The 27,169-nt window shown below is 43.0% G+C and overlaps 1 protein-coding gene across 9 annotated transcripts in view; it reads left to right on the plus strand.

The window, feature by feature from the left end:
- Positions 1-27,169, plus strand: part of LOC108899555 (DNA-binding protein SATB1) — an 85,417-nt gene that overhangs the window by 48,445 nt on the left and 9,803 nt on the right. For 6 of the 9 annotated variants that reach the window (XM_018700053.2, XM_018700051.1, XM_018700056.1 and 3 more), the window contains 6 exons: positions 4,078-4,189; positions 5,291-5,368; positions 8,465-8,964; positions 11,743-11,955; positions 15,821-15,892; positions 16,386-16,541. In XM_018700053.2, the coding sequence (XP_018555569.1) occupies positions 4,078-4,189; positions 5,291-5,368; positions 8,465-8,964; positions 11,743-11,955; positions 15,821-15,892; positions 16,386-16,541 (1,131 nt within the window). The remainder of the gene's footprint in view (positions 1-4,077; positions 4,190-5,290; positions 5,369-8,464; positions 8,965-11,742; positions 11,956-15,820; positions 15,893-16,385; positions 16,542-27,169) is intronic. The other 3 variants (XM_018700057.1, XM_051076027.1, XM_018700059.1) reach the window with 1 other exon arrangement.

Below are 27,169 nucleotides of genomic sequence, written 5' to 3' on the forward strand. Positions count from 1 at the left end.
GGTTTGTTCCTCCTAAACCCAATTGGTTTTTGAGACTGGTTGTCACATTTTAGGGACGTCTGTGGACTCCCTGCCCTGCAACCAGTGATGTTTCTGCTTGCATGTGGTCTGATGAGAAGGTGAGAGGGCGGGAATGATTTGTGTGTCCCTCTGAGTTTTCTGAGTTGACCAAAGAAGTGAAATGAGTGGGAGGAGAAAGGGGAGTTGCAGGAGGGAACAGAGGATTGGCACCTTTTTAGGATTAGTGTTTCCTTGATATTCTGCAGCGTAATCCCAGACCGAAAAGAGAGGTTAACAGATGAGAGATTCACAGTGAGTGAGTGAAAGAGAATTAGCCCACCTCTGAACAGGGCTCTGAAGAGAGAGGGAGAGGAGGGGCAATAGAGCCGGGAGGGGAGGGCGGTGGGGGGTTATTTTGTGAAATGCTGCTTTTGTCCGGCGCCTTGTCAAACATTTAGTTTCATTCTTTTGTAGTGGGGAGTCATGCTTTGTGTGTTTGGCCTACAAATTACATGAGGTAACTCAGAGAAAATGTATTCAGTCATGGCTATTGTCATTCTGCTAGAAGAGCTGATTCTGACCTGCACGTACGCATATGAAGCACATTTAAAGATTCACAGTTATTAGCTTAGAGAAACAAAACTTCTCCTGATTCTGCCTCAATCATCCAACCAGGCTTTTTTTTCTTAGGTTGCTTCCAAGCTTAGCAACCCCCTTGCCCATGTTCACAGAAACTATGGCAACAAACGAGATCCCCCCCCCCCCCCTCCCCCCACACACACATCTCACCCCACTCTTTCCCATTGCCACCGCCACCTCTTCTTGCCCACCCCCTGCTCACTCTCACTGGGCGGCCCCTGATGCACCAGCTGCTGCGTTGCGTAGCAGCAAATAGTCATCAAAATGCCATCTTTGCAGGCCTTCACCACCTCAGCTGCCATAAGCACAACCTGGTTGCCAGTGTATGTGTGTACATACATGTGTGTACATATACATGTATGTGTGTTAGATTGAAGGAAGCTGGGGGGGTCACCCCACTTGAGGTGGATATGCGCCATAATTGAGCTGTGTTAGATGTTGGCGAGAGACAAGGCACAGTGTTGCAAATGGGATGTGCCTTTTCCCCAGCTGATTCAAGACATCAGGCTAAGTTGGAATGTGTGTGTGTGGGTATGATTGTGTATGTGCATGTGTGTTGTGCATGTGTGCATTGGTGTAGCTGTGCTGTGTGTTTGTCTGCAGGGGTTGTACTTAGTGTGTGTTTGCATTTGCCAGTGTGTGCACCACACTTTAACGCTGGCAGCTGGGTGCCTACAGTACCTGCCTGCTGCACCACTACTCTCTTGCACACACACACACACTCTCTCCTTTGCTTTCTCTCTCTCTTCCTGTCTCCCATGATGGGGTGTAGAGTAGATGTTGGGGACCGATAGTAGCCCAGTGCCACTTCCTGGTCTTGCTGATAAGCTCTCTGTGCTGCAGATGGCTATCACTTAAAGGCTCCACACACATGCTCATGCACATGCAGGCACTCACACACACTGACGCACACACATACACAGCCATGCTACCTGTTGACAAGCCCTAGCACAGTCCTCCTGCTGGCACCGCAGTGGCAGCAGAGGCTCTGGTTATTTGCTTGATTTCACTTAGTGCGGATGCATGTGTGTGTGACAGAGCAGTGGGGAGAGCGGGCGAGAGAGAGAATAGGTGTGTGTGTGTGTGTGTATTGTTTCGTTCACACATAAACGCAGGGCCCCCTGTGAGAGGTAGAGTGATGTATTGAGGGAGAGGGCTGATTAATGAGGAGCGTTTATTAGAACATCTGTGTCAAAGATGGCGGAGAAAGAGGGAGCGAGGGAGATAGAGAGAAAGATGGGAGGAGAGAGAGAGGCACACCATCTTCTACAGGCCTCTTGTTTGTTGCCTGGAGCTGCCTTAGCCCAGATATACTGTAAATAAAACATGGCAGGCTGGAGGAGAGGAGTTCATTATCCCCTTGACTTAAAGGAGAATTCTTCTTACTTAAAATATATGGTTTTCAGCTGGATCTTTGGCTTGGGAGTTGGCTCCTAGAACCAGGTTAAACTGGAATGTGTGGTTTGCTGCTTTACCAATCGTCATCCCAAACATTCCCCCTTTTTTCCCGAGGCAGTAAATCAAAAGCAAAACCATTCATTCTGATTTGCACTGGCTTTTGCACATCATGACGAATAAACAGGAGTTATCATCATCAACCATAGAAGGCTGAACTTGCACTTGCTATTTCCTAATATTTGCATAAATCCAAAATAAGGAGCTGCTTCAAGCATTAATGTGTGACCCATCAAAAGGGCAATTCTGACTTCTTAACCCTAACCTGAACTCTATCAGGGTTTTTATTGAATGAGGGCTTTTCAATACATATATAAAAGGCTGCTTTGTTATACCGTGCAAGTCCACATGTGGACCTCTTCACCCTCCTGTTTTCCATCATGACAGCATGATGCACCACAGCATGGTTGGCACAAAGTCACACCAACGTGACTCTCGCCTCACTTTGCTTTATTTGACTCTGCAAAAAACAAACAAACTGCTGAACGAGTGTGACAAAAAGGAGCCAAACTGACTCTACCTGGTGCAAACATGTATGATGAGAGTCACATCCATCCATAATGATTAGTGGTTGTAACACAAATAAGTGAACACTTGCCATTGTTTCCTCTTAGTTGCATTTTAATACTTGGCAGCTAGCACAGTCAATGTCTTTGAGAGCTCTAGCTTGTGTGTAACTCTTGTGTGGTATTATTGGCCCCGAAAGTCCAAAGGAAATTTTTCATCCAGCAACTCTTTGTAGTTAGAGCTGTCACATGAAGCTGGTTAAAATAGTGCTTAAAGCGGACTAGCTTTTGCCTTAGTTCAACCTCGAGCAGATCCCTCCCTGCTCCAGTTTGATAAAGGAAACTTGTGTCCATCTTGCTTCCTTTGGATCGTCCTATGAACTTTGTCCACATCTGTTTTTGTTGTGTTCTGGTTGAACATGCGTTGGAGTTAGAAATGTTGCTATCACATAAGATTCATACAGCTTTAATAGAGAGGTCAGGAGTTCAGAATTCAGATAGATTGACTTTTCTGACAGCATAGCTGCCGCCCTGTGCCCTGTGTTTTTGTAGAGAAGCTGGGGCTAGAGAACCAGAATCATCCTGTACCAGTTCATTGTGCTCCCACCATCATGCTGCTCTGCCAGAAGGTTCCCCCGCCATCCTCCGAGCGCATATATTATAGAAAATGATAAAGATGGCATACCTGTAATTTGAAAACAGATGGTTTGGTTCTTTTGAATATTTATAACAATCAAAAACAATTTCTCCTGCACCAACCTCACTATTCGCCCGGAGGCCAGCAAGGTGTTAAAACATTCATTTTAATGAAACTGGAAGAGAGAAAAAAATTCTCTTTGTTTTTCTCAGACGAAGGAGGATGGTTGAAGTAAATGTAGAGAGGGCAAAGAGTCGAATGTAAAGGGAGAGACAGGAGCACACATGTGACAGAGAGCGACATGCTCAGTGCGGCCCTCAATCTGCTTGAAGTTGTTGTCTTAAACAGATTGTGTAAATAAAGGGTTGAAAAATAAAAGAGGTTTATCTGTTTACGTCGCCCGACTCCCCAGATGCTGATATTCAATAAGCCGTTATCTTCTTTCCTTTTGAAGGTAAATATCTTCTGCCGCCTGCTCTTGATGTCAACAGATGTAGAACTCAGTTGACCTTATAATTTAACCCACTGAAATGAAAAAAAAAAGTTCAGACAAACTCAACGGCATTTGATAAAAAAGAACAGATAAAGCCTTGTTTTATTTAATTTGTTTTACCTTTAGAGGACGAGATGGGAAATTTCTGCATGTCTGATACTTTTCAGTTGTGTTTTTTTTTCAGTGCTGGGTTTTACCATGTCCCTATCTTTTATTTGTTTTGACAAGCTACAGTGTTACTGCATGTTTCACAAGCTTTAATATTATGTCTGTATTTTCCACAATGAGAATCTAAAGTCCCTCTCTCATTCTCTCTCCCTCTCTCTCAATCAATCTCTCTCTTTCAGAGTATGATTTCCTCCATTGTGAACAGCACTTACTATGCAAATGTGTCGGCGGCGAAGTGTCAGGAATTTGGGCGCTGGTATAAACATTTCAAGAAGACAAAAGATATGATGGGTAAGCAAAACGGAGGGGCGCAAAGTATGGCGCTCACACTTTTGTCTCTTTGCACACACACACTCACACACACATACACACCAGTCACCATTACAATATGTTCTCTAACCACCCGTCTCTTTGTCTTCCTGCTGTTGCATGAAGCAGAAATACATTTTTATCTTGTTATCTAATAATTCAAGATTACTCTGTTGAACACAGTGTTATCTTTGATTTATCCATTATTGCTTTAACTAACACTAATGCAAGAGTCAAACTGAGGCCTCCGACTGTTTTATTTTTTGTTTGTGTGTAAGTGTAACGCTTTAGTTTTCCCATGAACAAAAAGCAGCGATGACTTCAACCGGCCACCGCCTAGTCTGAAATTCAATTAGATTTTCTTATCAACCCTCTAACAACGCGTGCTTTATATTATCTAAAAAAAAAAAAAAATCCCCTTTGACCCGCCAGGAAATGAGGTTATATAATACCAGTAGCACCCTCTCTGGAGATAGAATTCCGATATATTTTTTAATGTATTTTGATTAAGCAGAACATCACACTGTTGTGAGGCTCATAATGCAGTTTAATGTTAAGATATTAGCTTTAACAATCTGTTGAACAATCTTTTTTATTTGCCAGCGTGCTGCTGCTTGCAGCGATGACACATGAGATATTATATCAAAATGTTTTCACAGCGTCCATGCAAATAGCGTGTTGTGATCAAATCTTATCTGATGGGTTTTTTGTTTTTTTTTTTCTTCTGTTAAAGTGGCAACATGCGCAGAGAACATTATTTACTTCAGACCTGCTGTACTTGTATATTCTCTTGCATACTCCCACACATTTTCTGTCACAATTGTTTTGTTTTGGTTTTTTTTTACATTTATTTATTCTTCAAAAGTGGGACTGCTGCATCTGCCAGCCTGGCCTTAGTGGTGCTGATGTTTTTAAGTGTCATATTTCTGCTTAGCTGTAGCGGGTGAGAAGTACTGTAGAAAACCTTAACCCCGTATTTCTTTCCTCACAACTCTACACTGTATGCTGTGTGTGTGTGTGTGTGTGTGTGTGTGTGTATGTGTGTGTGTGTGCATGTGCGTGCCCTGCCATCCGACTGTGCAGGCATGCGTCAACCCTCCCAGCTGGAGGGCTACCTGGGTACGTGTGTCCTCCGTGAGAGCCCGCGTGCCAATGCACTAGGTATGTCGCAACATGGGCACACACACAAACACACGCTTGGTTTTCTTTCCAGAGACTTACCCTAACTTTAAGTTTAACCATTACATGCTTCACCCCAGTCGTTACAACTCTAAACCTAATCTCATTCAAAAACCCAACCAAAAACAACAAGCTTTTACCCTAAAATTCAGTACTTTATTTTATATGGGCCAGATTTTTGTTGCCATAACGTGAGTTTTTTCGTCACCTTTCATCCCTTTGCCAATAAAATAAACAACATGTGAGGAGCTACGTTCCTTTCCTAATGCCTAAACTGTATGCTCAATGTTAAATGCCTGTTAATGCTTGAATCTCAATTATACTCTTAATTTAAATCCCAAAACTCAAACAGCACCTTAAAGCCACATTAAAGTGAAAAATGACTTATTCACTTGGTTAGCTCATACTCTGTTTGGAGCTTGGAACCAGCCTTACTTTCACCCTTCTCACCTCAACACATTTGCAGGTTTTTAAGCCATCCATCCTGGTCTCTCCCTTAACGTAAAGTCCCCTTTCAACTAAAGTACACCTAAATGCTGTTTCCTCTTGACTCTAAAGAAGCATGAACTGTTGATTTTAATGTTCTCTCTGAGGATATCAGGTACCGATAAGAACAAAACCACAATGTGTATGTACACAGAGGCAGTGATAACATCTCAAGATGTACTCACACACACATACCAACTCTCAGAGCCCACGTGTCATGTTAGCCAAACCTCAGACACAAAACCTTGGCACACAAGCCTCAGGTGCCCTCCACACACACCAGTGGTAACTCCCCCAATCTCAATATTCATGACGGGCTGCTGTCTGCTGTAAGTACATGGCCACAAATGGCAGAAAGAGCAAGTGCTGGTGATACGCCAAGTATGGAAGACTGGAAGAGAGAGTGCCGCGGTCATCCCTTTGTGCTTTGGCCATGGTGTCACATGTGACTCCGCATTTACTTCACCACTCTGCATTTAGCAAGCAGTTTGAGCCTGAAGTCAAGGGGAATAAGTACCTGGTCACAGGTACTGGCAAGCTACTCTGCCACTCTGCCAGCTGAAGTGGTGTTACCGGCCGCCAGCGAATGTGGTGTCGGCTTCTTTTGACGTGGCAACGTTAGTGCAGGGAAGCCAACACTGGAGAGGGAGTTAGGTCACTTTGTATGTCTCTCTCTCTCATTCCCTCTCTCTCTTTCTCTCACCCACAGTCACACACAAACACACACACACTCCCTCCCTCCCTCAGCCCACATCCCATTCCCATTGTGTGTTTAATCCGGGGCTCTTTTGTGGCAGGATTCCACACGAGGACTCCCGCTTCTGTGGCAGCCTTTTTCTCCCAGGGCCTGCCATGCTCTTCTGTCACCCCTTCTCTTTTCAATTTGCATGGAAATGCCTTCGTGTGCCTGTGTGTTTGTGTGTTGTGAGCATGCCCCCCAGCAGTCTGTGCGAGCAAGGATATGCACACACACTCACACATATACACACACAAAAAACACACACATTCACATATGAGTGAATAGGCACGCCATACCATCAGAGCCAGGGAATGCCAGGGATTATGGGAAGAGATGTGATTATTACCAAGATTTTTTGTTTTGTTTCTCCCCCCCCCCTACATCATTTGTTTTCGAAAAAAACGCTCAATAGACCCGTCTTGGCCGGGTGTTTTGTGCTTGCTGACAGTTAAGAAACAGGCAGCTCAAACACACGATTATTGTGGGTATTTTTGGAAAACATCCATGCACTTAATCTTTCATCTGCTGAAAAATTCAGCTTGTTGAAGGACCCCCCCACCCCTCCCCCATTTGCCCATAACAGCAATTTACGCTTTTCACAATCTTCTACGATGCTTTGCTGTGAAATGTGGAGGCCGCAGCACACTTCTAAGGTGTTAATGTTGCCATCCGTATGAATTCTCAAACGCTGCCCCCTCACTCACTCACTCGGCACAGTGCACGCAAAAAGCCTCAGCATATGTGAATTCCTTAAAGATAGACAGAAACCTGAAAACATTCAGCTGCTCTAAATGCTCATTCACTTCTCTGTGGGTAGTACTTTGAATGTTAAATCATTGTTTTCATCCTCTAAGCACATAATTTAAACCTGTCTTAAAATATTCCCTAGCAGCCATTATGGACTTAAAGATTCCCAAAGCAAGAGATGCCGCAAAAATCTCTAAAATGCCATTAAATGACTGCGAAAAGATTTTTTTTTAAAGACAGTTCAAGTGAAGTCAGTTTTAGAACATTCAAACAAGGCCGTTACAGAGCGTGTCCTCCAATGTTTTCCTCCTGTTTTCATTCACTGCTCCCTCCATTTGTATTTAGACCACCCTCCCCTAAAAATGTCATATTGGCTAACTTGTGTTCCTTATTTTAGAATTAAGGATGTAAAGAGAGAATCAGATTTATCAGCATTGCTTCTGCCTTTGTGGATACACACACACAGGCACACACACCCACACCCACACACAGACACACATTAATCCTGTACTTACACATACACACACTCCACTGTCTCTCCAAGTTTTTTTTTTTTTCACATGATGAGGCCACAGACGTTCTGAACTTAATTTTGAAGGCATGGGTTGTGGAAGACACAGGTCAAACACAATGAAGCTCTTTTATCTGTGTTTCCATCTTTTTCTTTTTTTAACCAGTCGTTGGCTGATCAGCTGTGTCATATCCAATCAGGGAGGAAGAGGCCTGTGAGGGGCACTGGTTAGGGAAAAGACACTAAACTCCTGTATCTTTTTGTTAGCAGTTTGGGGTTCTGGATATGAATACATGCTTCCTGCAAAAACATATCCTCTTCCCATAGAAAGTAAACAGGCTAAAGTTTGATTTGATACAGAGGAGATCTGTTTCCTTTCCTCTGATTAGAGACTATGGCTATTAAACTGATGGCTATGGTTTTGTGATTAAAGTTGAACTTTTTTCAGATTCTCAAGCACTTTTTCTATCTTCTACAATTCTACTCTCTGTGTTTTCTTTGTGATCTTTAAGCTACACTTGAAACCAATAATTGACCTTTCCTATCTCTTCCCCTATCTCCCCTCTTTCCTCATCTTTCTCCCCCCCTCTTCCAGCTGAGATGGACGGCCTGTCTGACCTCTCCCCACCCGGCTCTAACCACAACCACAATCACCTGGGCTTCTCCCAGCAGCAGCAGCCTATCCCCGGGAGCACAGCAGAGCAGACCCCTTCCTCGCCAGTGCCGCCGCTGCCTCACGCTCCACCATCACACGGTGGTCAAACAGGAGGCCGGCAGCCCCAGCTCCCCGGTCTGCACCATCCAGGCCTGGTGTCCACGCCCATTAGCCCCCAGCTGGTCAACCAGCAGCTCGTGATGGCACAGATCCTCAACCAGCAGTATGCAGTGAACCGGCTGCTGGCGCAGCAGTCCCTGTCCCAGCAGTACCTCAACCACCCACCTGTCAACCGCACCTCCCACACCAAGCCCCTGGAGCCACAGGTGGCATCAAACACAGAGGTGTCCTCCGAGATTTACCAGTGGGTGAGGGACGAGCTGAAGCGGGCTGGCATCTCACAGGCTGTCTTTGCCCGTGTGGCCTTCAACAGAACCCAGGTGAGGAGGGGCGACAGATGGGCTAGAATAAAGGAAGTTTTGTAACAAAAAAGTAAAAAACTAAAATTACTGTCAGTAGTAAAAATTGCCATCTCCATCTTTATATCTTTATATCAATTTGATTTTTAATTCTTCTTCATGCTCCTTTTGATGAAGAAGCTCTGGTTTGGCAGCAGGTTCAGACTGAGTATTCTCAGATTTAACCAAATTAGATCATAATTTGCACGTCAGTGGAACTAAGGTTTGTCATGGACTTCAATATCAATCAAATTTATAAAAATTTTAAAATTAATTCTGAAAACTGACAATGATAAATGCAGGAATTATTTTATGTACCTTGGTACTGGAATTGTATAATCATAAAAAAGTATCTGCTACATCATTTCAGGTTGATTGAAGATTTAACTTATTTTTTTAATATAATTTAATTTTAATTTCATTTTTTATCTCTAATTTTATGCCTCAGTCTGACGCAGACATTCACAAGGTAATAAAACATTTCAAGTACAAACAGTACCTCTTAAAATCCTATAAAAAGGGGACAGTGAACTTTGAAGCTGTTGTGAAGCAGCAACACACATCATGTTACAGTGTGTAACTAAAATGTACATCCAAAAATGTCATCTTGAATGTTTCAACAAACCCGCTTTTGAGACCAAACTGCCTTTCACTCCATGACTAACACTTAGTGTATCCCTCGCTGTCTGAGATTTCACAACAACGTCCTGTTTCGAAGGAAAAACACTTCATAAAGTCGTCAAACAATTTCACGGGACCACTTTTACCAAGAAATATTAAAAAGGCCTGGTGTTTGAATCAGTTTATTACCAGAGCTTATGTCTCATTCATAATTCTCATACACCCCTCCAGTAATCTAGCACCTCTACTGTACTTGAAGGCAGCTGGCAGCCTGCCATGTGAAAGACCCAGACTCGGTCATGGCGTGCATTCTCTCTCTGCCAAAATCTGTGGTTTCACTTTATAGTCAGAGGCCTTACACACGTACACACACACAGAAGACAGTGATAATGTCTTAAGATGTACTATGTGTATTAGAGGGGGTTGGAAGGAGGTGACAGCAAACCTCATTACGACTCCATCCACTTTGAAGTCGCTGTGTATGAGAAAAGGAAAAAAACAGAAACCGATAAGGATCTATTAGAATTAGAACGTGCAGCAACTCCCTCTAAAAAACAAATGTGTGTGTGTGTGTGTATGTTGCGTGCTACAGTCAGACAGTGGTGTTTTTGTACAGATTGGCAAGCTCCCACACAAACAGAGTCTTATCTGTGGCTGATATGAGGAATTAGCCCAATGTGCCGTTGGAGAGTTTGCCTTTGGAGGATTATTTATTAGCCGTGTGTGTTTTTTTTCCACAAGCCTGTGTTAATAAAAGAAAAGGGGCGGCGAGAAGGTGTTGGAGTGGGGGTTGGCGAGTAATGACATGAAGGTGCTGCTGTTAATGCAGGAGACAGAGAGGAGGAACTGAGGTTTTCTTTTCTTTTTTTGGTTTTCTTTGGGAGAGGAAACTGATTGACCAAAGAGATAGACAGAATGGGTTGATGGTGACAAATGATAAGCATGCACACACTCAAGAATGCAGACACCAACAGACAGACGCACAGTACAACCATAAAAGAGACATGCCCTTAATCTACCCACTGAATACTTGTGCACATCAAGTGCACAGTCTCCCTCACCATAAAAAATGTCACTGAGTCTGATTGCGTAGAGGAATCTGTCCACACTTGTCTGGATACCACGGCCCTACCTATTTAAGCATGACACATATAGTTGCATACATTTAATAGTCACACAAGCGACACTGAGCACATATTTGCAGCGTAACTCATTTCCCAAGAGGACTTGCATGCTCCAAAAAAATAAAATAAATAAAAATAAAAGCATGAGCATGTTTATTCCATCACCTTGTTTTATTACCAAATCACACCTATTGATGGTGAAGAAGCAGAGCGATGGTTTGCACAGTGTGTGGCCAAGAGCTGATGAAAAGGCCCAATCACACGTCTCTGATAATGGAGTCATCGCCGTCTCATAATGATGGAATTGAGCGCTATTGAGAAGTAAACAGAGGATACACTGATTGCCCGCCGTACAAGACTTTCACATTTCAGGCGAGTGGCTGCGGCTCTTATCCAGCGCAACATACGGCTCTGAGAATATGTCCAAGATCTGCAAAATCACATCAACCAAGTGTAGTGAGTTCAAAGGCCACACAAAAGTTTCAATGACATCGTTTTGTCATTCAATAATGATCACTGATGAAGTGACGGAACAGAATTATATATTTTTTTACTTTGAGGAGGAGAGAACACAAAGTTTTCTTTGTTGAAATGATTTTACAACATTGAAGATGGAAAGCTAAGAGTGACTGCTATCTGTAAAGAAAACTAGACACACAGGAAAAGCCTGTGATTCCACCTGCCTCTACAGAAACGCAGAGTAAAAAAAAACTGTGGTCTAAATATTGAGTCTTTTAAAGGCTGTATTAGTTTACAGTTTAAGTGGGTGTAAGAGCGTCACATCTGCAGTGTCATTAGAGTTTCCATTTACACTTATGACTCTCTGTAGCTGTCTTATTTAAGAATCCTCTAATGTGATTATTCTCCTCCTAGTTTTGCCTCTCTGGCCTCCATCACCCAACTCTTTCACTCTCTGGTTCTCTCTTTCTCAATTCTTTCTCCCTTTACTGTTCCGTCACCTCATCTCCATCTCACCAACTCTCTTTGGTTTCTCCTCCTCTCCTCCATCATGCAGGGCTTGCTGTCTGAGATCCTGCGCAAGGAAGAAGACCCTAAAACAGCATCCCAGTCGCTGCTGGTCAACCTGCGTGCCATGCAGAACTTCCTGCAGCTGCCAGAGGCTGAGCGTGACCGCATCTATCAGGAGGAGAGGGAGCGCAGCCTGACGGCCGCCTCTGCTATGGGCTCCGCTCCACTCATCAGCACTCCACCCAGCCGACCTGTACAGGTACCAGATGTTTTATTCCTCTCTGTGCATGTATTCCATCGATTATTCTGCATTTAATTTCTAGATAGCATAATTCTCTGTAGGATAGACTCTGTAGGATATAATTAGTAGACCTGAGTTTATTTTTATAAACATTTCCATGGAAATGTTTATAAAAGCAGAGCTTATCCATGAACAGAAAAATATAAATTGGAGTACAACTTGATGCACAAAGATGTATGTTCACAATGACATTAGAATATAAAAATCAGGGGATGAAGGCAGATTTATACCTCTCCATCGAGGTTTTCTGGTGCTACTGCTGTAGATGCTTACAGCATAGAAACTGATTTATGGTTTGACCGATCAATTGCTGTAGCACCACTGCTACAACTGAATATATCATGCAGTATAAGGCAGGTGTATTTTATGCACCTAAAGTAATCATGTTTTCATTCTTTTATTTGCTTTCTGAAAGAGAACAACAATCACCGAGAGAACTAGAATTTTTTTAGATCATTCAATACAAACTTGTCTTGTCTTGTCGTGTTGTTTGTACCTCTGTCAGTCACATACACCAGTTTGGACGCAGGGTTTGCACGTTGGCTGATCTGAAGCTATCCGCCATTTTTTGTGTAGGGTCCCATTAAGATGTGGAATATCACTCCCTCAGTCAGCTCCCACTTGGTGTTGGTGTAATGCAACATGACACAAAGATAACTGATTTTGCGGTAATCATCTGTCCACATATCCAGAGTGACTCCTCTGTTGCTTTCAGTCAGCTGCATTCTCAGTTTAGGAATGATGCTTTGGTGAATGTCCTCTCCGCATTTGTCAGTCTGCGATGATACAGTTGTCAGATCAGGCAAAAGTGTCCACACTGCTAGCTCAGGCAACAGTGTCAATTAAGCCTCATGCCAGTGAGATGAATACATCCCCACACATGGTTTCAAACAATCTGCTGTTCCAGTACACAAATGTAACCACTAACTGGGTTGTGGCCTCCCTGTCTTCTGTTCTTGGGAAAGTATTTGTTGATTGACACAGCACCTGTGCTTCTGCAGCTGCTGCTGATGAGTTTCCTTAGTGACAACAGCTAGCATTTAGCCAGATGTGAACTTAAGGGTGAAAAGTTGTGTGGTAGGCAGTGACACACACTATCACAGGATTACTCTCGGCTACCCAACCTGATCCCATGAGACTCTGGTAGTAGCCAAAGACAATCATAGTTCTTGTGGGCTTCATGCAGACCAGAGAAGCAAAGCAAAATCCAAGTCTGGGGAACAGGAGTCCGGTCAGTTCACCAAATCCCAACCACTTCTTTTTTTGTACCAGTATTGCTAAATAAACCACAATCCTCCAGTGAATGGTCTTGTTACCCACCTGGGTCATTATGTTCAACATTCAAGTTCGGCTTGCTAACTTGTGCTATGAAAATTTGTGTTGTTGGCTCTGCCCATTCAGGGTTAATGAGATAACTTCTCCCTTCAGAGCAACTCTGCTTCAAAGAAATGTTTGTATAATGAACAAGACTTTCAAATATAATATTCTGAAATAAAATCAAGAGTTCTCTGAAATTTCAGTGGCTGAAAAGAGTAACATTTTGGAGCAAAGATAGAATGTTTCTAAGTGGAACAACAGTGGCTATATCCATACATCATAACAACATATGTGATTAAATGTAGTCCAAATGTAATCTAAATGTAGTTCAAGACAAGACATTTATACTGTACAAATGCAGACACACTCCTGCACTCATTAGAGCACTCTGTTTACATGTGACAGCAGCAAGTATGCATGGAAGCACCACCCTAGCACATTGTTTTGTTACACGCCTCACATTCCCCTCCATTGTATCAGGCTGCAACCTGTCTGGAAACATGTGGAATAAATAAATTCCAATTCATTCTGTCAACATTCACACTGGAGAAACATACTTTACATTCTCCCTGCATGTAAATGAGTTCTACATCCTCCCCGCCCTCACCACACAGGTGAGAATGGTGCACAAATGATGGATAATTCTTTGTGCTAATTTTGACCTTTTACCATGCATTAGGCAGCATTAACAGCCCTCCCATTTCAAAAATAAAGCTCACTCAGTGATGACAAGCTCTGTAAAAGATCAAACATCATTTAGTCAGTCCCTCTTTCAAAATCACTGTGTACCACAGCACAACTTTGTACCCTTACTGCAAATCTGTGTCCCTCATTTGAAAGGTATGTGGCAACTTTCTACCACTTAAGCCCATTTGAAGTGTGGTCAGCTGCATCTAGGAGGTGAGAGGGGCGGACAAAGGCCTCCTCTGTCCTGTCCGTGGTGAGGACTTGGCTTTTATTTAGGTGAGAAGGATAGAAAGACAGAAGCCCAGGCCCACCCAAGTCCAAAATGGAGGCTCCCCCACAGTTGTTGTCCTTAAAAAACTAAAAGGAAAGAGTGTCATTGTGAAGCAGCGGTGCTGAACTTAGGCAGGGCCACTTTGCAGTTCACAGCTCATCTTTACAATCAGAGGTTGTGTTAGTGCAGGACAGAGATTCAGAGTCATGGAGTGAAGCTTTGCACAAGAAACACCTATTGTTAATGTTTTTATTAACATCGCAGCAGCAGAGATGAGGATTTTGAACTATGATTTTTTATGTTTTCAATAATCAAATTAGGTGGATTAGAGATCAGTGATCCATTTCCTTACAGAATCAATGTACAGAGGGCTTTTTAGTATATCTGAGACCAGCTTACTGATTTGCACAGATACATAACAAAACAGAAATTAATTTTTGAGCTGAACAATAAACAGTACAACATGACATAAAATCTGCAATTATTTCAAACATGATCAAAAACTCAAAGCCTCTGGTTTGTGGTTTTTTGTTTTCACATTACTCAGAACACTGTTGGCACATAAGTACAATATCTTGAGGCCTAATGTACTTCACCTGTATGACTTTAACCCATTAACATTAATCATGTAGACCTGTTCATACACAAGACAGTTCTCACACACACAGACACACACACGTTAGCATACTCATACACCTGGCCATCTGCCAGCCTCTCCTATGGAGCAATGCGGTGTGAATTTAAGCACATAAATCAGCGAGGGTGGCAATTGAGCCAGAGACAGAGGAGGGTTTTTATTGGCCTCATAAAAACAGATGCAGAGGTATGTTTCTCTCACGTGTACTGATGGCTCGGCTCAACTCCCCCTAAGCCAGTTAGTGCACGTCCCGGCCTTAACAATTAGCTTGACATGGTAACCTACCGCTCAGACTGACAAGCCCATGTCGAGCTGTCGTAAAACAGGATGAAAGAGTCCAGAAATCCTCCCGACATTCCAGTTCCACCACAAATTTTAGGATTATACGATTGTTTTTAACACATTAAGGGGCTCGTATTAGGTGTCTAGACAAATACTTGAATATATATGTTTTTTGATCTCAGACTCTACCATGAGTTAGTAGCTGTTATTATGGTTTATTCGCATACCACGTACTTGTACTCATACCCGGCTCTGTCGATGTCTCCTTTTAAAAGGGCTCGTATGGAATGATTCATATGGTAATGGTTCCTGGGTAATGCTTTTATTAGGATACTTGTTACCTTGTCAAAGGATTTTTGTCAAGATGCAACAAGCCGCTGAATGAGGATGATTTGATTTCATTTGACTTGCATTTATTTTTTAATCACCAGCTTGACATAAGGATAATAACATTTCATCCAACACATCTTTTGAGCAAAGTAACGCTGGTGTTGCACATGGTTGTAATGTAGATGGGTGTGTATGAGGTGGATGCATGCATGAGCGTTAGTGTTCAGCCAAGATTCGCCTTTATTTTTCCTCATGTGAGTCTGAACAAATACGGTTGTGTTGTGTTCCCGATACCGCAGCCCCGGAGGGAAGACTGTAACAGCGTAAGGCCTGAGGACTGGAATCCCCGAATCCCTGTTGGCATTTCCCCTGTGAGCATATAATTCCACCCCTTCACCACTCTACTACCACTACCACCACTCTGAACTCAAACATTTATAGACCATACATATTCTGGAGCTTATCATCTCCCGACATGCAATTCTGCATGCTATTTACATGTTTGTGAAGCAGGAAACATTAATAGGATCAACATGTGAATTTATCTTTCAAGGTTGATATTTGAATTTTTGTTTGAAATATTGTCAAAGATATATAAAATAGTAGACTTCAGTTACATCTAATGTTGATAACTAGATTCTGGTTGAATAGAGCATTTGTTTGTGTGTCTTCAAGCCTTATTTGGTACATAACGCACACAGATATGAAGTATTTACTAGTCACACATGACTCTGATAATACTCTAAAAAAGTGACCCACTCCTTGCACACGTGCTATATCTGACAAATTGCAAGTTTTAAATGGAAAAAGTCCATAAATGTATGTATAATAATTGTTGTTTTCTTCATTTACACTCTTTAATAGGTGAAACCTTCACCTCTGCCCAGTGAGTGGAATGGCAAGACCGAGAGCTGCATCCTCAACATCAACTCCACCATCTATGACGAGATCCAGCAAGAGATGAAGAGGGCCAAAGTTTCCCAGGCTCTGTTCGCCAAGGTGGCTGCCTCCAAGAGCCAGGTACCCAGACACACAATAAACACCTCAGTTAAAACATCAGGTTTACAGATATATCAAACCTTTTTGGTGTTTCTGTTATCAGCTTTTCTTCTTCCAGAAAATCCAATTGACCATTTTAGTTCAAGGTTCAGCTACATACAACACTAAAGAAGTGTTCTTTCCTTTATCTGGCATTTAGTGCTCTTAAATTGCTGATATTCTTGTACTGACACACACTCATCATTCTACACCGAGAACATTGAAAAGATCATAAAATATTCAACAATAAATGTGCGTAACATCCTGATATTCAAACAGTTAAAGGAAAAGCAGTGGAAACAAAACTCACCTCAGTGCATCACTGCGGTGATTTATCAACGTAATGACACATATCTTCTTTATAGTTGGTTTGGAGTTTAGCAGTCGACACTGTTTCAACACCAAACAAACCTGTTTATATTAGCTCTGCTCAGTAAGGCGATGGGGGCCCCTGTTATCTGCTCCCAGAGAGCAGAGAGCTCACACAATACAAGCTTGTGTGTGTTGGAAACAGAGGGAAAAAAAGGAAAAACACAGCACCAGTTTAACTCTTTATTAAAAGCAATTTGAAAATGTAGCGCTAAGGAGTTATTATTAAAGGTTTTCACATGTCTGTTGGAGGTAGAGTTGGAAAGATTTCCACAATTGTGCTTGATGAAGAAGATTGGGGGAGAAATAGATCACCAAGGGCGGAATAATCTAGAAATATCTGCAAGGGCTTTATTTTTTTCTTGCTGATTAGGATGATTATACCCTCAGATAGCTTTGTTTTACCAAATTGCAGTTTGATGCACAAACCACTGTTTTTGTTAAGGAGTTCAAAGACTCCTTGGAAGGATGGAGAAAGAGAAAGGGGGAGAACGAGGCGGTCGCAGCATTAACTCGAACATGTCTCTCTTCTCAAATGAAGGTTTGTCTGGGAACAGGTTTCCACCGTGCCTTCTCCACCTCCCTCCCATCTTTCTGTCTTGCCCCCTCTACCTCTCCCATTCCCCCGATTTCTGCCTCTCTTTCACGTTCCATTCATGGCGGGCGGGTGTGAATGTGAATTGAGCAGCAGATAAGAAGTGTGCTAATTATGCCTGTGAAAGGGGGCCTGGGAGAGCACTTATCTCTGGCTCCATCTCGTAATGGGCGCTCCCCGGGCAGCTGGTCTCCCCCCTTACTACCCAGCCGGCATTGCCACATCTACCAGCACCGCCAGGCCAGCGGCTGCTCCTCCCCATCAGGACCCCTGAACCCTAAAAATCAGAGACTAGCACCCAGTTTTCAGTTGCTGTTTCCTCAAAAATCTTCTAAAATCCAGCATTAGTCTTCTTTCTTTTTTATTTAAAGTGAACCGAGGTTGTAATTACTTATTACTTATTCGGTTTTATGCCGTGGGCAGAGAATTGTTGAGCAATTCTGCATTTTTTCGCAGAATTCATGTTAGTCCAACAACATGTGGAAATGTCTTTTCATTCAGTGTGTCGTTTTCCCCTTCCCTACATAGAAGTCATAGAATCTCTGTGTTGATTTTATGTAGATAGCAGTAGAGCTGCAACAATTCATCAAATAATTGATTACTTAGATTGACTGAAAAGTAATTGGAAGCTATTTCTCTAATCAGTTAATCGCTCAAATCACTTTACAAGCAGAAAATCTGGTTCCAGCTTCTTAAATGTCAGTATGCGCTGCTTTTATCATTGCAAATTGGATATGTTTGGATTTTTGGACTGTTGGTCAAACAAATTAAGCTATTTGAATATGTCGCTTTTGTATTGACAAATCATCTACTATCCTTAAAATCACATACATTGTGTAACAGTCTCAAGTAGATGATGTGATGCTGAGGTACCTGTTGTAAGAATTCACATACAAAAAAATCCAGAATATTAAATCCATCCTGTATTCACACGCTCTCATGCTCCCAACAAAAAAACAATTGTCCTTCAAAAATCCATATGTGTAGAAGCTGTATGAGTATCTAGAAGGTAAAAATAGACACATATAGATACAGTAGAAATTGCTACTCAGGGTAGTTGTTGGTGCTGGCAACAAAGAAATCATCACTTCATGACTAGAGATTTTTTGTCAGTAAAAGGAAATTTTCTCTAGGATACTGAATGCTTAGTACATCAGTGTTAATTGTTCATGAGCTAATTATAGTTTGAATCAGTCTGCAAGGAAGAATAGCAAAATGTATATTTAAATGAAATATCGAGCAAAGGCTTAGGTCCAGAGACGGATTGCAGCCTCACAGGAAGAAAATAACCACCATCCAAGCCTTGGGTAGAGTACTATGCCAGCAGAGACTGCTGGTACTGAGCTCGGGAGTGTAGTGTGGATGTGGCTGGTGATGAGGATGGAGGATGGGCTGGACTGGCAAGATGCCCATATGGGGTCCAGGAAAATAATTGTGGGGGGAGGGTGGGGAAGAGGCCTCATCACAGAGGCTGGCGCTGTTCTGTCAGCTCGGTGTGCAGTTCAACCTCTGCCTCTTCAGCTCAGCTTAGGATTTCCCAGCATGCTTACGCAAGCACAGGATCAGGTGACCAGGATCTATTTGGTATGGCTCCCGTATGCGCGTGGGTGTGTGTGCATCATGTAGTGTTTCTCAGTGTGTTTAGCATTTGTGCGTAGTGTACCTGCCTCGTTCTCAGAGAGACAGATTATACAGCTTAGAAAAGAGGGAGACTGAGGGGAGAGATGTAAGAGAGATGTGGATTTGAAGGAGGTCACTGGCAGCAGTGGTCCCCAGAGTAGAAAAGCAGTAAACAGGAGTTAACTTATTGGTGTATGCTCCACTGAGTATATGCTTAGGTGTGTGTGTATACTATATATAGATATGTGTTTGTGCTTGTGCTTTTCTGTGCATCAAATATAGGTTTATGTGCAGGCACATTTCAATGTGTGTGTTTGTGTCTGTTGGTGTGTATGTGTGTTTGGGGGGTTCCTGGAACGCAGCCATCCTGTCCTCTCTTAGGGCTCATAACCACAGCAGGCCTCTGCCAGCCCTTAACTGCCCCACCTCCCACCCCTCCTCTCACATATTCAATGTTGCATTTCAATCACACTTTTACTGCCACATATTCAGAGTAGTAACTATAGAGCAGTGACTCTAACCCCAAGCCATATTACTCTATGGGATTAATGGTCGCCATTCACTTCAAGTCTGAGCATACATTTTTTAAGTAATCCATGCAGCCGATATGATTTATTAGGATATGTATTACGTTCACTCTTTGATAAAATCAGAATCATTATTCACGATCCATTCCTCAATGATTCAGTCTGATTGAATGCTCCAAGAATGCTCTGTCTCCATTTAGCTTCAGGAGATGTCAGACTTGGAGAAAACAACTGCGTGCTACTGGTTCAGATCCAGCGATGTCACTGCCAGAAGTAGCTATATTCGCCAAACGGCCCATTTCGTTTTAGCCTGCAGAGGTGCAAGCTATGATCTGGGTAGCCTGGAGTTGATGTCAACATTATTAACTGGCTCAGTAGGACCAGAGCGCTATCTAGCAAGCTAGTGTGCTTTGTTCTCATTCACGTTAATAGGGGAGGCTTTCTGTGTTGGCTAGCCTGGCAGAGAGGGCGGCTAATGTTCGGTTGAGCGATGGGAGGTTAGCTGAGGGTGCGGTGGAGCGGCTCGGGGGCATTCCTTTGACACAACTTTTATGTCGAAACATCCCTGACACTTCCTGAGAGGAATTGTGCAACGGATGGAATCAGAGTCCCTGCTGTCATAAAACAAGCACCCTGGGAGCCCTGCGCACCGCGGGGCTCAAAGCCCTCCGACTCCTCAATGACCAGTAGAGTACAGAACGCAGTCACTGCCACCAACACCGCCCTCCCTCCCCATGTCTCTTTCTCTCTCTGTCTCTCTCTCACTTGCTCATTCTCCCCTGGAAGAGGCTACGCTAATTAGCCAGGCTCTAATGAGACAGAATGGCACTGATCTGGTCCGCCGCTGCGCCACCGGGGGGGCCGGGCAGGGGGGCTGGTGCAGTAGGGGGGAGAGGGGAGAGCGGGGCGGGGGGAGTTGGTGTATGCCATCTGTCACCCTGCACCCGCCTGGCACGGCAGTCCCTGGAGTGGAGGGTGGGGGGTGATGATGGCGCGGGGGGCGGGGGGTGGTGGAGTGAGTGCCTCGTTGGTCTGGAGAGGTGGGGGAGTGGGTGGAGGTGGGTGGTTGTGGGTGGGGACACTGATATGAGTAGGAAGGGAGGGTGACAGTATAACTGGAACTGCTTCCTCCATGTTTTGAAAATGACTAATTTCCTGTTACGGGTGGAATCTGTTTAGTGGTCATACATGTTTTTTCATCTTTTCTCTGTCTTAATCTCAGATATTTAGCACATGACCCACCCAACCAGACCAAACCAAAGACACACACACACACATACAGCCTGTATCACTCCGCTCCATCCAATGGCTGCTTAACAAGAGGGGCAGATGGCTGACCTTTTGGGTGTCTGTTTCTAGATCGTGACCATTCAGAGGTTTGTCTGTTTCTGAAGAGCCACTTGAGGTCAGCACGTTACAAGTCGTGTTTTGCATGTAGAGTTGTGTACAAATGGTGTTAAATAACATGCTAAGATGGTTAAAATTAATACAGTAAAGATGTCATCAGATATGTCTTAATGAATTGGTGCTATGTGTTCATCTGCACAATGAAATTTTGCACCACTACTCTTAAGTTTTACTTTCTGTGCTGTGGCAGGGTAGGCATCAAGGCGCCATCGTTTTTTTGTTTGTGGACTCACAGTTCCCCACACCACTCTCTCCCTCAAATTAGGCAGATCAGAGCGAGCATATCACAACCCCCAGGGATCTAAAAGGGCCGTGACTGTTTATTAATTGATTTATTTATTTATCTCCTGTGCCTGCTTGGTTATTAGGTTGCCATGGGAAACAGGCTAGGCCAGATCCTCTCTATTATTAAAGACACAATTTCTTGAACTGGAGACCCAGCTGTCTGAATAATTAATTTAGCGAATGAATTATCTTGCAAACAGTTAAGTCTTCCCCTCCCTCTGAAATGAGCCTTTCTCTTATTGTTTAATGGACAGTGGAATTCCCACCAGCCTGTTTTCTCTCCACTGCCTGTTTCATCAAACCCTCCGTTTCTTAGCAGGAGCATGGGGTCTCACTGAGCATGCCCAGAGCACTTTGTGTCTCTCCTGCCATCTCTCTCACTTACGCCTTACATGCCACCTCTCACCCCATCTGTCTCCAATTGCACGACTCACTCTCTCTCCTCCTCGCCTACCTCCTACCCTGCAGTCCAAACTAGGATTCTGCCCCGACTGTCAGGACTCCAAATTGTCTGTTTGTCATCACCTCTAGAGTATTAATATATGACAAATCTTTTCCACTGTGGAGCAGGTGTTTACTAGTTAACTGAACTAGCACATCTTGAATAGGTGTCTCTCTCAGTGAATCAGTCTCCTAACCAGTGTGTATCTAACAAGCTATGTGCCTAACCTTACTGGTCCGTACACTTTGCTAGCCTGTTAGCAGATGGTACCCTTGTCTCAGTGACAGGCACAGTATTTTGCTGGTGCTTTCTTTCCTGCAAATGTTAGCTAGCTAACCCTCTCCCACTGTCTCCACTTCTCCTGACAGACCACACAGGGCTTGTTCTGAGGCCCATTCTCGCTAATCTGATCAGGCAGGCAAATACGCCGGGAAAAGCGCTTTAATGATCCCCCTAATTACCTCAAGTCAATACCAACTGTATTATTAGACTCGGGGAAAATATTCCATTAGGGTGCCCCCCGTGGGAGTCCCCCCTGTGCGCGCTGATGTCACGCGCTGCGCGCCCCCTACGCTTGTAATTAATTTTATTTACACACGCAGGAATGCACAAGGTCGCACCTGCAGCCCGGAGCCGCCCGACTCGGCCCGCCTAATCAGATCTGTCATAATTACCATTCTGCATGCTTCTGACACACGCCGGGAAATATTTCAATTTAACTACAGCCACTAGCTCCGGCAGATGCAGTCTGAGAGAGAGAGAGAGAGAGTGTCTGTGTGAGTGTGTGTGCATACAGGAGTGTGTGTGAGTGAGGGGGAATTGCATGGGGAGATATTAGGACCTATCCAAGTGCTCATGCTGGTGCTTGTGTGCACTTGGTTTTGCTATCATTGTATGCTCTCGATCTGTCTTTCACAATCTCCCCTCTCTGTCCTCATCTCTCTCTCTCTCTAAGGAAGACTGCATCTCCATCCACTCCTCTCTTCAGTCACTATTTTTACAATATACTGCATAAACCGAGCTTAAAAAAGGGCACATAAGCTGCCTTTTTACCCATATACAGAGAGACATTTGAGATTCTGTGTTTACTTTGTTGCCACTTATGTAAATATTCTATTTGAGGTTCAAGTTGAATTTCCAAGTTGAACAAGACACACAGCTATAGTACTGAATAAATGACTGCATATGAAGACTTTTATTTCAAAACACTTTTTGGGGGATGAAAATTTCTTCATTAGTATCTGAAGCAAACTTGTAGGCCAATTAAGAACACTTATTTAGCTGACATAGACAATTTGCAGGTTCTCCGCTATTTCAATCCCTAATTCAATAAGATCAGTCATGATTTATCAGCTTAATTATGCTTTGATATTAGCAATTAAACCCCAGCTTTGAATTAAATCTCAATCAAGCTCTTATAATTGATGGAATCAGACTCCATGTAGGTGCTTTCTGTGTTTGTAATGTTGCTGCCGTTGTTGTTTATCTCTAGTTCATCTTCAGTGTGTTTGTTGTCTTCAGTGCATTCATCCTCCATCTGCCTCAGCAGTATCGAACAGAAAAGATTATAAACAAGAGGTAAATTTGTGGTGGGAGAACAGTGTTTGAACATTCGGTGTAGCTGCGCAGACGGCGCTGGTACCCAAATATCAGCCCACCACCAGGCTAAACTAGATTATGGTGCAATTTCAACAATACTAATATTTGATACAAAGAGGCATATGTACTGTAGCATCATCAGTGACTCGATTTTCAGCCATTTTGTACACATACACAGTCTCAAGTGCTTTACTGGACAAAGAGTTTTACTAATTTGTGATATCAAATGGTATTTGAAGTGAATCTTTCCCCTTTTTATGAGATAAAATATGTTGCTTCCAAATATTTTGTTAGTACCGCGGACAAGTAACATTAATACATTCTCACCGTCTAATTTGTAGACATGCAAATTAGTCACTTAACTACTGAACCCAACTCTTGGGAAACGCGCAGGTTGGATTATTGTTGTTATGTGTGAAGTTGTGTGTGAGAAAGAACTTTGCAGAAAAAGAACAAAACGTGCGGTGAAAAAAAAAAAAAAAAGGAAACCACACAGATGTTTAATGTGTTCCATTTTAGATGGACTGGTCATTTGCCTTTGGTTATTCTTTATGCTCCATCTGCCTCTATTTGGTTGCTCGAAAATTCCCTGCACACTTTATTGGTTCGCCAGCCATGACGTAAACTGTCACACAGAGCTGGTTGGTATTGTTTCTGGGAGCAAGTGCTGACACAGAGAGGGCCATTTCCTGCACAGTCATGCCTTGCCTCCACAATGTGTGTCGTGTTAGCTGTCAGTCTGTTATTGTTGTCAACTCACTTATTGTATCTGCAGAGGTCGCGACCCCTCTTCAGAAAACGTTCACTGTTTGGCTAAGACTTCTCCATGTCGCCGCTCGAATAGAGATTAATTGTTTGGCATGTATGATTCAGACTGGCAAATTTCTCTCCTAAAGCTCAGCCACTGACATCCTCACAAAAGAGGATAGTGACACAATCTGGCAACAACAATCTGGAAAGCATCCACTATGACAAGACATCATAGAGTCATATCAACATGATTTAATAATAAAAAAACAGATTTTTTAAAGGCAAGTTGCAAATGATTTAGATGACTCAGTTTTTTAATCCTCAGAAGATGTCCTTAAGAGAGCCTTCATGATTTGTACATATTAGAACCAGAAATTTCATCATCCATTTCTGTGGTCGCAAATCTAACCATCCGTAGGGCCTGTCATTTCAAAAAGATGTCCATTTGATCCATCTGTTGTGTAGCCTGCCTCCTTGTGAAGGCTCAGGACCAGCGTGTGAATTGGAATCAGATGGTGAGGTTATGAAAAATGATGCAGAGGTAAATAAAAATGTGGCTTAACAATAAATTCAACCCTTTGATCACCATATGGTGAACAGCCAGTGGTTTATTTTTAGAAAAATGTTAATCTCCTTTATCTGTAACAAATTCTTTGTGTCTTTACAACCATGTGAAATGTTTTGTTATACTATGTTTTCATTCCATCTGTCGTGTCGCATATTCTCTGTTGTTAATGTCCAGTCATGTTTTTTTTTTTTTTTTGGTTAGAGGGAAGAGCTCATAGAGCAGAACTGGTGGAAATGAGTGAATTTTGTCTTCACCACTGTGTTGTTTAACATGATCCTCCTCAAAAACACAACTCTATGTGGAGACGACTTAGAGGGTGCATTTTAAATACAACGTGGAACATGTTGAAAATAGGCTCAGTAATCTTCTTTACAGTGATGCAAGATAAATTAGTTTTTTGTGATCGAGCAAAGCCATTTCCAGCACAAACCTTCTCCTCACTTCACTCTAACTGAATGAAAGAATGCAAACATGATTACTTTGGATATATAATGAACATGAAGTTCAGTAATCTTCTCCTTTCCTGTACTGAGACAAATTTGTAAGTGAGATCTTGACAGTGTGTCCTCACCATGATCATGAAAGAATATAAACACATTACTTTTGATATATATTGAATGCAAAGCTTAACCTTACACATTCATCTAGTGTTGCAGTGGTGTTTCAATAATCAATGGTTTTAATTCCACATTATGTCATAAATGAATTCCTTTAAGCATTGATGCTTGGACCACCACAACACCTCTACTCAGGAGTATACATTTTTATTAACGTTCGTCCTTTCGTTAATAGTCTGCATTAACTTTTTGGGAGTATGGGCTTCTGCTCACATGATACTAATAGACAAGTAAACAGGACTTTGTGGTGTAACGGTTGGTCTATGAGCAGGGTACAGTGTGTTTTTCACAATTTTTTTTGCCGTCCCTCCATTACCAGTGTAGTTCAATTAGGCCACTGACCCCATTTTCATTGCCCTATCTTCCTCACAGTATGCCAAAGACAATTTGTACACTCACTCATAGCTGTTCTGTTTGCATATAAAGACTTACCCCCCCCCCCCCAAAAAAAAAAAAATCTGGGCCTTGAATTGTGCAGTCAATTATTGCTTATTGTTGCGGGAGATTCGCATATGCCCAAGCATCAGGAACCTTTCAAGACTCCACCATCGTCAGCAGATGGGCGTCCACCATGGCGTAATGTATTTACAACACAGCACACGTTACCTTGTGTGGTGAACGTGCACGTGCAGCCGCTGGTTTGACTCACTCAGGGAGGAGAAACAGGTTTGAACATACCAGTGTTATCGGCTGCATTTATCTGCAATGTGTTGTCTGCCAGTGCTGGGTCCCTGCCAGGTTCAAGGAGGAGGAAAGACAATAATGCATTGTCTCCCTTCTACTTTTAGTTCTCTCCCTTGTTCAGACAGAGGAGAGGTTTGTCTGGCTGCCCCCAAATCAGCTCTGTCCTCCAACCAGTCAGCCGCAACAATGGCCACAATCATTTCTTCATCTGCAGTTTTTTCTCTTTTTCATTTTTCGATGTGTCATCTTGGCCTTTTTATCTGTAAATGATACTCAATATACTCGCATAGTCTGTTTCTGGGGTTGAAACTGAGCCATTATTTTTGGTCACGCAGTAACCCGAGGAAGGAGGGGGGAAAAAAAGAAAAACTCAAATGGCAAATTGATGGACATCTGTTGGCTTACTTTATTTATTTATTTTTGCGGTGGCCGAGGTCAGCCTGATGGGGCTGATAACAAGCAAATGAGATTAGAGGGAAGGTGTTGGCCAGGCCGTGTGACAGACCTCTGTCTGTCTGTCTGTCAGTCTGTCCACTGTCCCTGTCTCACAGCGAGGCCAGTTGTCCATTAGCGTTTCTCTGAGCTTCCATGTTGGGGGTGTTTGCCGCGGTAGTTTTGGTGGTGAATGGGTGAATGGGTGGGTGGGTTGGGCGGTGAATACCGTGCTGTTCTCTGACAGAGCAGGCCTATGCTCTCATTGGCAGCTTGTGACTGCAGCACTCACATACACGGTGTACCGCATTGCATAGCTGGGTGAATCTTGCGCATGAATTCAACTATTGTGTTGTGAGGAAAATATTTTTATCAGAACACCCGGCTGCTATTTATACCAGGACCATACAATGGCCTGCTGAAGAGTTTATTACCCTTTTAATTTGGCACCTTATGACCCCAGAGCCCCACAAGCCTCTGGTCAGATCTGTGTCTGCTGTAAAACAAGAATAGGCCGGCAGGTCTTGATTACTAGTCCCGCTGTTTGAAACTAATTAATAATTAAGCAACGATGACCTAGAGGCAGCGGATTATTGTGCAATATTGTCGCAGGTGTGTGCCAGCATAGCAAGATAATCCTATGCCTGTCGGTACTTATTGCTTCGATGAACCTGTTTGCAGCATCTGTGAGTTGAACTGAGAGATGCATTTAGCA

Source organism: Lates calcarifer, linkage group LG15 (genome assembly GCF_001640805.2).
Source record: "Lates calcarifer isolate ASB-BC8 linkage group LG15, TLL_Latcal_v3, whole genome shotgun sequence".
Lineage (NCBI taxonomy): Eukaryota > Metazoa > Chordata > Actinopteri > Centropomidae > Lates > Lates calcarifer.